Source organism: Myotis brandtii, unplaced genomic scaffold, assembly GCF_000412655.1.
Source record: "Myotis brandtii unplaced genomic scaffold, ASM41265v1 scaffold2216, whole genome shotgun sequence".
Lineage (NCBI taxonomy): Eukaryota > Metazoa > Chordata > Mammalia > Chiroptera > Vespertilionidae > Myotis > Myotis brandtii.
The window spans coordinates 143,582-154,871 of record NW_005358307.1 but is presented as its reverse complement, the minus strand read 5'-3'; the positions used below and the strand labels follow the sequence as shown (position 1 = coordinate 154,871).

The following is an 11,290-nucleotide window of genomic DNA, read 5'->3' as shown; positions in this document are numbered from 1 at the left end:
CTCCTCTGCGATCCACTCACCATTCTTCTCTGCCTTGTGCTTCGGAGGCTCGGGCTCAGGGAGACATGGGCAGGGCCCGTCACAGAGGGTGCTGAGGCTCTTGCCAGTGGAACAAGCGTGGAACTCCATCTTGCACTGCAGAGGAGAGAGAGGACAGGCCTTAGGGGAAGCCGGGCAAGTGCCCCCTGGGCTTCCTCAGGGAACAGCGTGCCCTCTGTGTGCACAGGGCAAGGACGGGGCGTGCGGAGCTGTCTTGGGTACAGTCGGAATTACAGCACACGGAATAAGACATGTTTCTCCAGGTGGACAGTCACATCTAAAACTGCTGCAGCAGCACAGGGAGGCTGGCTCAGTAAGGGCTAAACGCAACGTGACTGTTAATCAAGGTATTCGTCTGGAACCACATCTTGGAGTCCCACAGGCTCCACAAGACCACTCCCCCATCCCCCCAGCAGAGGCAGCTTCTCCACGTTTCCTTGTCCCGAGTGGAGCATGCCTGGTCCCTCTCAGCTGCCCCCATACTCCTTCTGGGGAGGAGAGTATCTACTTAGTTAACCGTTCAGTAACTATCTATTTCCTGTGGTATGTGTGAGGCCCAGCACTTCCCTTTGGAACCAGAGGAGTCAATGCTTTTGTTTAAACCATCCAAACCCAAGTCTGCACAGTCTTTCCCTGGAGGACACCTGTGGTTCCAACCAGCCCGAGACTGGCGGAAGCAGCCACCTGGTTCTCAGACTCACGATGGAAGCCCCAAAGCCACCCATCCACTTGCAGCCCTGCCTCTGTGACGACGGGCTACCCCCACCACTTTCTGCTGCTCTTTACTCCTGAGTCTCAACCGATTCAGAACACAGGCAGGAGAGAAGGGTGCTATTCACAGGGGCACAAGGCCTCCATAGGTAACAGCCTTTTTTATGCTGACATTACAGAATAAGAGACTGGGGCTTGGAGCTGAAATAACAGAAGATGCTGACAGGGGCGGAGCCAGGAGCCACAGGCTTGTCTGACCCATGTCACCACCTCCATCCTGTGATGGGCTTGAGGGAACAGACAGCGGGCTCAGCGCTCTGGGTCGCTATTGGCTGCATCTGAGCTGAGAGCTCACCCCCTTTTGACTGTAAAATCCTCAAGATCAAGGCCTGTGTGCAGTCAGTCTTCTGCAAAGGCCCTTGAGTTTGGGACCATGTTTCTCTGGTGGAGGTTCAGAGGAGGAGGAGGAGATAGGCGAATTTTACCCCCACGCAGCTCTTATCTGGTGCCATGGGGGATGGTTTAAAAGAAAGAAAAGAGGAGATACAGCCCTTGCCCTTGGAGAACACTAATGCATGGAAAAGGCCAGTAGCATTTGCAAAGCAGCACACATGAGTGCAGATGAATGCTGGCCCATTGTGAGAGGCCCAGCCAGTCCTCCCATACCAATTACCCAGCGAGGGAAAGGGCTCTCAGCCGCTTCTAAGTGTCCGGGAGTCGCTCTTGTGGAACTCCTGTCACCACAGCCGCTGCTGACCCGTGCGGGAGCAGCAGACAGGCCTCCAGGGCGCCGGCTCCCTCTTCATGCAGAACTCCCCTGCGTACCTGCCAGGTGTCTAGGATATGCCCAGTGTGCTCCTAGGAGATGCGGGGCTGGGTGAAGAAAGCCATGGCCCCGGCCTCACACATTAACTGACTTAATGAGGAAGCAAAAACCGGTGTTCTTCTGAAGCCATGTGGACGTGACCACGAGGGGAGGCAGGATGTGTGTCTATGGAGGGACGCAGCACAGAAGAGAGCCCCAGGGATGGGCATGAGACAGGCCAGTGAGCCAGGACAAGGTGGACAGGGAAGCTGAGACAGAGCTGAACAAGCTGGCAGACACTTTACAGCAGACACAGGCCACCTCCTAGAGCAGTGATGGAGAACCTTTTGAGCTCGGCGTGTCAGCATTTTGAAAAACCCTAACTTAACTCTGGTGCCATGTCACATATAGAAACTTTTTGATATTTGCAACCATAGTAAAACAAAGACTTATATTTTTGATATTTATTTTATATATTTAAATGCCATTTAACAAAGAAAAATCAACCAAAAAAAATGAGTTCGCGTGTCACCTCTGACACGCATGTCATAGGTTCGCCATCACTGTCCTAGAGAGAACATCTAGGCCTCAGTCGTAGTTCAGCTCCAGACCCAGAAAAGCAGCAAACCAGGTGGGTGACACCAGGACCAGCTGCAATGACTAAAGACCCCCTGCCCTGACCCTGATGCATCAGTAGAGACCATAGCCCTGAAAGAAGATGTCTGGAAAACTGATGAATATTCTGCTGAGACCCTCCCCTAAGATTCCCACCTTCACGAGAGATAAAAGCCTCAAAACAAAGACCCAGTACACAATCTCCCTCTGGGGAGCAGCCTACACCATTCCCTTTCCCTTCTTCTTCCCTCTCTTCTTCCCCCACAGCACGCATCCCCTAAACTCTAAGGGACCCCATGAGGCTTGCAACAAGGGGAGCAATGGGCAGCGGCAGCTTGTCCCAGACTAACCCCCTGAACCTGTCCCCAAGGCCCCCTTTTCTCTGACTTCCCAGGGAGCGAAGGCCCAGCCTAGGCTCTCCTGTTGCTTCTTCTGTGCTAAGCCCTTCCGCAGCTTTAATAAACATTCTCATAGCCCCCTGGGCTCAGGTGTGAGCTCTTTCCTACACAAAGTCCAGAACCCTGCCGGTTGGCCCTAGGCAGACCTGCTCAGGGTGAGGTCCCCTGTAAGGTGACAGGAACACCTGCAGACCGTCCAGGGGACAGAGGTAAGCAGAGGAACGCTGTCAGCGGCAAGTGCGTCTCCACTACAGGCTTCATTTCAGAGAGCACGGTGCATGCTCAGGTGCGGGGCGAGCGTGAAGACACTGGCCAGCCCCCTCTCCCTCCTCCCGTGGGCCCGCTCTCTGGAACAACCCTCCGTTTCAGACTGGCAGTTCTCAAACTATCTGTCAACAGCATCCGCAAAACTAATTTAGGGGGAACTGTGAAATTTTTTTATAAAAATTTATTTTATGAAGTCAAATGTAGTACATTTACTTACCATAAAGCCTTATCACACTGCCACTGTAACTGCCTGTTTCTATCTGTGATCGGCTGTAACACCTTCCCCAAGCGTCCTCCGGCTCCCTGGAAGAGGGGCCCACACACCCGCACCGCCCTGCTTACAGCACTCTGGGCTGTGAGCCTACCTCTTAGAGTCTGCCCTGAAGGTGGAAAAGCAAAACACAAACTACAAACTGACATTCTTGGGAACTGATGAGGGACACCCATAAGTCCTCACTGTAGAAAAAAACAAAATTTGGGGGATATAAAAAAAAAGAGGAGGAAATAGTATAAAATAGGTATTTTTTGGATTTGGAGTGGAGAGCCAGTCAATGACACAAAGCTCACAAGTGGCCAAAGCTAAGGCAGGCCTGCAGCTCCAGGGGCGGGGGACAGAGACCCAGGGCAATGAGTGGGTCCCGTCACAGGTCACTGCCGCCTGGGGGAGCCCTCCGCCCTCAGGGTCTGAGCAGCCAGGAATCAGCCCTGCTCTGGCCTCCACTCTCCCTCCAGAGGGAAAGCTCTGCACCTTGCCATAGGGGTGAAATTGCATGTCTCATAAAAGATATTTTGAAGTCCTAACACCCAGTATTGCAGAATGTGGATTCAGAAATAGAGTCTTTATAAAGACAATGATCCTATATAATAAAACCCTAATATGCAAATCGATCAAACGGTGGAATGACTGGTCGCTATAACGTGCACTTCCCTGCCCCCTGAACCCCCAGAGAGGCGACTAGCAGAAGCAATTGGGGGGGAGAGCCAGCCAATGAGTGGTGCCAGGCCACCAGCCAAGGATGGTGCCAGCAGGGGCCCCCGATCGCCCCACCCGCTAGTTGCCCCACAGATGACCCTGATCACCGGCCAGACCAAGGGACCCTACCCTATATATTGGATTAAAATCTCTTAGATTTAAAAATTAAAACCTGGCAAGGCTACTCTAACATTGAAAAAACAGGATGATGCAGTGATGACATGCATGGACTCTGGCTTGCACATTTTGTAGTCGGCCCTGATTCTGACACTTATAACTGTGTGACAAAGCCAATTACTTAACTTCTCTCTGCTTCAGTTTTTCCACCCATAAGATGGGGAAAATGGTACTACTGTCTCAGAAGGATCATGTTATGTACTACTTTTTATAATCAGGGCAAAAAAATGTAGCTGCCCATACAACAGCAAGATGCTTTTCACCTGTATGAAAAGTATGGTCACTGGTGCATACCGCGTCCTGGATTGCGAGAGGGATGTCTGACTGCTGGTTTAGGCCCGACATCCCCCAAGGGGTCCTGGATTGTGAGAGGGCATAGGCCGGGCTGAGGGATGCCCCCCCCCCCCTCAACGTTCACAAATTGTGTGCACTAGACCTCTAGTGTTGTAAATGAGCTCGTTAGGGTGGGTCATAATCCAATAGGGTGTGCTTTCCAGAAGGGGAACCTTGGACTCAGAAACAGAGGAGTGCAGAGGGGAGAGGATGGTGTGAAGACACAGGGAGGATTTTTTGGCCGTGCTTGCAGCTGCCAGGAGCTAGGAGAGGGGCATGAGATGGAGTCTCCCTCACGCCTCAGAAGGAACCAACCTGCCCACACTCAATTCCAGACTTCCACCTCCGGACTGGGACGCAATACATTTCTGCTGTTTAAAACCCGCAGTTTGTGGCACTTTGGTACAGCAGCCCTAGCAAACGGATGTACCTTCCATCCAGATCTTTAAGAAGAGATGGCCTCTGAGGAATGCAAACACCTGTCTTACTTAGGTTTATAGAGCACAGATCTTGTGCCAAGATGGCTCGGCTCTCTTGGAACGAAGTAAATAACACAAACGGCAGGGCAGCCTCGGGACACAGAGCAGCTGGACGTAAAGAACTGGGCCAAATTTTATCAGTTGCGACTCCCGCCCACAACAGAGGAAACATGAAAAATTCAAGCCTTTATATAGACTTTATGATAACAAAGTTAAATAAATAATTGGCCATACCTATTTAAAAGAGGAGAGTTGAGAAAGTGGGAAATCCGTTAAGTATTGTGCTGGAACCCGGTTCATACAAATGCAAATATAAATGTAAATGCGAACCCCAAAACTCCCAGACCCTGGACCTACTGCTGGAGAAGTGCCTCTCCCAGCGTCACGGGGACAGAGAAGACAGGGAGAGCCAGAGATTCACGACTGAGCAGAAATATGCGAAATGTTGACCTACTTCAAAATAAAGGTGCCAGCAGATTTCACAACCAATCTTCCCTCCCGTTTTGCATAACACACCGAACCAGGGAGCCTTTGCCGGCAAAGGGCCAGTAAATCCTTCTCTTCTGTGATTTGTAAAGGAAAACTAATCACCTCTGTCTGGTTCACTGCTCACGCAGGTCTCCCCCGAGAGCAATTCCCCACCACTCACACTCTTCGCTTTGCCTTGCATGCTTTGGGTATTATTTTTAACATTTTATATAAATTGCTTTCTCCACTGTTTTTCATCAACCTATCATCTATTTTTAAACCAGACTGTTGACAGTTCACAGTTGACAATTGTGTTCACAGTTGATGAATTCTGATTTGTTTTTACTCCCCTAAAGTCATGTCAAAGAAAGGGGGGAGGATAATCTCACAGCTCTGCTGTCTTTAGTAACGGGGCACAAAGTGAGTGGCTGCCGACTGCACACCCTACTCCTGAGGGAGGGAAGCGCAGCCGTCCATCTCTGCCCAGGGCCCCAGTGTGTCCGTGGTCATCAGGAGGAAGCAGTGAAGAGACTTTAGTTGCATTCAGAGTTTTACCAAACCTGTATATGTGTGTGTGTGTGTGTGTGTGTTCCTTCTTTATTTATTGAGCGCCTACTATGGGACAGCCCCTAATCTAAGGCCATGAACCAACACCAGGACCAAGGCCCTATCCTCATGGAGTTTATGAGGCTGATGCTGGTGAGGGCTGCGGGCAGGCACAAAGGACAGCGAGAGACAGAGAAGGATGGGGTGGGGACGTGTATTCAACTGCTGTGATTTTAGCATGGACTGTATATTAGGTGAACTGAATAACTGTTCTTGTAGATATAATAATATCTACTAAGATGGTTGTCATGTAGGAAATGCCTGTTTCCTTTCCTTAGGGGAAAGGTGTCCCAATGCCTGCAACTTATTTCTAAATGATTTAGGGTGAAAAGTATATATGTGCAGGGAGAGAGAGAGAGAGAGAGAGAGAGAGAGAGAGAGAAAACACTGCAAAGTGTTAAGAACTGCCAAATCTCGGTGGTGGGTAAACAAGTATACATAGCATTATTCTTCCTCATGTTTAATAATTATTAAACCAACAGCTGGGGGAACATAATGAAACTTCCTTTGCCCAGTGGTGCTAGGAAATCTCTTCCCAGAAACCACTCCTACTTGCTCTCTGAACTGCTCCATCTACAGTGCCCGGCCACCTGCCTGCTGCAGGGACTTTCTCCCGGGCCTCCCTGCTAGAGGGTGAGCTCTCAGGGGAGGGGGGCGCTGAGGATCTTGTCCACCGTCTGAAGGATTAGCCTAGGACTGTACAGAGCAGGCCTTCAGCAAGGATTTGCCAGACAAATGGCTGAGTTCTCCTGAATCACAGTTCTCTCCATGGATGTAAGCCAGCAACACTGAACCCCAGGCCCTTGGACCTGCAGCATTTCAGGTCTTGCAAAGACACTTGTGTTGCATGCAGGACAACTGAGGCTGGAAGAAGAAAGGCATCTTGTCTCAGGTCATTCTCTTAAGTCACTTCTCCTGACCGTGTTTATATTGTCACGATGTCGCCAATCCTCCTTCAGGGAACGAGGAAGGGATTTCAGTCCCGTCCACGCACCATCTGTGGCAGGCTTCCTTTTAGAGCCAAGGCCGAATGAACGTCCTTTAACTCCTGTAACAAAGCGGGTGCACATGGAATGCCAAAGGCAAGGGGCCGGGCCCCACGTGAGGGGAGCTGAGGCAGACACCATCTCTCCTAAGGCAGGAGGAATCTACGAGATGAGTCACAACTCTGAGCCAACTCCTCCAGCCTTCCTGCACCCAACAGTGCCAGACCTTGGTGAGGGGAGCCGCCTCGGGGTGTCTGCGCCCCCGCACCCCGCCCCAGCATGCCTCCAGGTTCACTCCCACTCCCTGCCCTGGTCCCATGTCCGCGCTTTATGCTCAGCACACACCTGGGGCTTCCTCGCCTCCCTCCCTTGCTGCTTCTCACTCTGGGACTTGTTCTGCTATCCACTCTGCCTGGGATCCTTTGAAGTCTGGATAATATTTTGAAATTTAAATTTCTGTGGGATCTTTTTCTCTATCTGGAACTAGGGGGGACAGTGTAAATGAGGAAGGACCGGATTCCTCTTGGGGAGCTGGCAGACCCACAGGCCACAGAAGGACTGCCAGGAATGTGACAGAAAAGGCAGGGCCACGCACGGCCTCGCCAAGCACAGCCTGGAAGCAGCAAAGAGTTCCAGCCCCAAGGGGACCCCAAAGACGGGGACACTTAAATGTCCCTCCCTGCTCCCCTCATCTCCTCCAGGCCTTTGCTCCAATGTCACCTGCTCGTTGATGGCTTCTCTCTTTTTATCCCTTTAAAATCATAACCGCACCCCCAGTCCCCTTACACCGTTTTACTGTGCCTTTTTCATATAACACCCGTCATCTAGTACAGTGGATACATTTCTTGTTTTACTTGCTGTTTTCTATTTGTCTAGAATGTGGTCACGAGAAGGGGATCTTTGTTTTGTTCACTGTTGTAGCTATTGCTGGTGGAAATAATGTCCTCTCACGGAATCGCGGGAAAAGCATTTCAGAGGATGAGGTTTCGAGGTAAGATTTATTGAAGAAGCTGCAGCAAACAAAAAGGACTGGCCTGGATTCAGCTCCGGTGTCTCATCTCTGTCTGTCCTGCCACAGGAAAAGTCTAGACTTGTCTTCAAGCTCAGTACTAAAGCCCAGGGTACAAAAGTTCAGTATCCTTGGCTCAATCCCCTGCAATCCTGCCACCATCCAGCCAGGTTAGTCTGCATCCCAGCTGCGACCTGGCTGGCTGTGCCCAGGCCCACGCTTGGAGTCCACCGGGCTGCTGGACCCCAGGCCACAGGGGAGAACATGTGAGCAAACAGGGTGAGGGCATGTTACAGAGCGAGAGAGAGAGAGAGAGAGAGAGAGAGAGTGAGATCCTTTGCTAGGCTGATTATATTATCTCGGGTTTGGGAAGGACCAGGCTCTACTTCAAACTAAATCAACTTCCCAATCTTTCGGAGCTGGCATTGGGTCCGCCCCCTAACCAATGCATTTCCTAGATCCTCCAGGGTTCTGTGGCCCTTATCCAATCCAATCCTTTTCCCAGGCCAACACTCCCCCTTAGGGTCATCATCTTAGTTCTTACTGCACATGCCTCAAAGTGAAAGCAACTCCCCCCACCCCATGCCATCTCAGCCTCTACTGTGCCTGTGCCCAGCAGAGGAGTTTCTCCTGCTGTTCTTATTCCTCCTGGGTAAGGACTGGTTATCTGCGTCTGGGACTCAGCGGTCCCCTGGGGAGTGTGTGAAGTGGTAGCTTCCTAGTGAAGCAGGCCCACGTTTATTAGGCTTAATAGTGTCTGATTCCCTTTGCTCCCCTGCTTTGTTAATACCTAGCTACTTACGCTAATGTGTGTGAAGTGGTAGCTTCCTAGTGAAGCAGGCCCACCTTTATTAGGCTTAATAGTGTCTGATTCCCTTTGCTACCTCCTTTGTTAATATCTAGCTACTTACGCTAACATTTCCAAAGTATCTGACCCATAGTAGGTGCTGAATAAAAATAGGTTGAATAGCCCTGGGTAGTGTGGCTCGGTTGGTTGAGCGGCATCCCATGCACCAAGAGGTCACCGTGTCATTCCTGGTCAGGGCACATGCCTGGGTGGTGGGCTCAGTCCCCAGTAGGGGGTGTGCAGGAGGCAGCCGATCTATGTTTCTCTATCTCCTTCTCCCTTCCTTTCTCTCTAAAATCAATAATAAAAACCACACCATAATTTAAAAATATGTTCAGTAAAGGAATGAGTGAAGGAAAGTGATGGCCTGTGTGCAGTGGTGCCTCCCAAACCAGCACTTCCACCCCCACCCCAGTGTCTGGCTATGAATAGGAGCTCAGACCCTTGACAGGACCCCAAGAAAGGCAAAGCTCACAAGATGATGGAGGTCAGTTTCCTCCCAGCACTGGAGGAGAGGGGCTCCAGGTAGAAATAAAGCTATTTACACAACAGTGAAGAGGTACGCCACTTCAGGAAGCAGGGACAGCTGGGAGACCTTCCCTCTTCCTTGCCTGGCTCTTTTCCCCTCCAGGCAGGCCTCCTGGGTTTCCAGCCTCGGTGCCCAGTGCCACTCGCTCTCACTGAGCTCACCATACTGCTCCCACGTGCCTGTTTACATACCTGCCTCCTGCAGGAAATACGCATCTTTGTCTAGGCCCTAGTGAAGGGACCAACATTCTGCAACTCTGAAGCTGCTTTCTGGGATATCGATTTTAAGCTGTTTATTAAGAAAACAGAGACCCAGAAAGAACCTTTGACCCTCCCCCTTTTCCCAAAAGATTCAGACAGAGAAACCTGCTTCAGGAAGGAGATCGTAGGAGGCAGCCTTAGCCTAATTGGAATCAAGTGTGGTAACTACGAGGCTACAGGCAGAGGCCTGTTAGCTGGACACCTGGGTCCCGTTGTCTCTGTAGCCTAGCAAGGACTTTCCTGCCCTGTGTGTTCTTCTCTTCCTCAACTACCTGTAAATAAACATTTCTCACCTCTGAGATCTAATACCCTCCTCCCCCCTTTCTCCTTTGTCCAGTTTTGTCTTATATAATCAATGTTGCCTTACTGATGTTGGAATTTTCCTGCAATTATCATGCCTATGTGAATTCCCCATGCACCTGTATTAAACTTTTTCTCCTTTAATCTGTCTCTGTTAATTTGGCTATTAGCCCAGCCAGAAGTTAGAAGGTGGGAGGGAAAGTATGAATATCTTTTTGCTCCCACACTAGCATACTTAGTGTAGGTCTGTTTACTTGTGGGATATAACCCTGTGGGGGAGCTGGTGTTGGTAGGTTCGTTATGTAGATTAAGAAGCTGAAACCTCCCTGGAGAAAGCCAGTGACTGCCTGGAGGACCAGGCCCGTGAACGAATGGCAGGCTTCATTGTGAATGCAGCTCATTCAGCTTCTCCCTGGGCCAGGCTGTGTGTGGTGACTCAGACTCCTGAACAGCGCGGGGCCTGGCAGAGCCTCTCGGGCATCTCAGGAGATAAAGGAAGGAAGGGCGGCCCCTGCTGGAGGCAGCCGCGAGGCTGAGCGACAGCTGGGAACTGAAGCTGGCTGGCCTCTTCTTAAACGATGGCAAATGAAACCCTTGCATGTCAACTGCACTAGTGATAATGATGTTATTCAAAAGCACTTTAAGTTGTTGAGTTAGCGAAAGTCACCTGCAGAAGTCAGGCTGATTAGCCACGGACCTGGCTAAGATGATGTGGGCAGCTTCCCTTTGTGCTCCGGAGGCGTAGGGCCTGCAGCTACTGGGGCTGGGAGAGCACCTGTCACGTATCATAATGGGCTCTCCTGAGCAAAGCATTTCAGGAGCTGACAGTCCAGGGTGGCCCAGCCAGGCCCTCAGAAAAGATCATCGGGCGTCTGAACTTGACTCCCACCTAGTGGTAAGCTCCTTGAGAGCGAGAACTGACGCTGTCCATGCTCACACCCCCCAGGGCCAGCAAGCCCCGCACCGCCAAAGTGAGCAGAGGGGGCTGAAATTAACTCCTCACCACCCAGCAACTCCAGGAAGCTAGGGACCTCCATTCCCATTCCACAGATGAGGAGAACAAGGGAAGGAAGGAAGGAAGGAAGGAAGGAAGGAAGGAAGGAAGGAAGGAAGGAAGGAAGGAAGGAAGGGAGGAAATGACAGAGGAGAGAGGAGGAACAGAAAGCAGTGGGGAGGCAGGGCAGAAGGAGAGAAGGGAAGAAAAGTAAGGGGGAAGACAGGGAAGAGAATGAGGACATGCAGTAAGTGTAAGGAGAAGCAGAAACCCCCCAGGAGAGATGCCAGAAGGTGTGCGAGGCAGGTGGGGTGAGGGCAGGGGCCCCCTCACAGTCTCCCGCCCACCTGGCTGTGTGGGCTCAGGCAGCTCAGGGAGAAGGAAGAGGCTGTTCCGAGGTGCTGGCACCTGCTTAAAATAAAAAACGTCTCTGCGGCTATAAATGCCCCCGGGATGCCTGTCTCTCCAGCTGTCCCTGCTTCCTGGGAGGCCCG

General features: G+C 51.2%; 1 protein-coding gene across 1 annotated transcript in view; it reads right to left on the bottom strand.

The window, feature by feature from the left end:
- Positions 1-11,290, bottom strand: part of SPOCK1 (sparc/osteonectin, cwcv and kazal-like domains proteoglycan (testican) 1) — a 148,707-nt gene that overhangs the window by 82,848 nt on the left and 54,569 nt on the right. Inside the window, exon 3 of the mRNA XM_005866137.2 lies at positions 21-135. Coding sequence (XP_005866199.1) covers positions 21-135 — 115 coding nt within the window. The remainder of the gene's footprint in view (positions 1-20; positions 136-11,290) is intronic.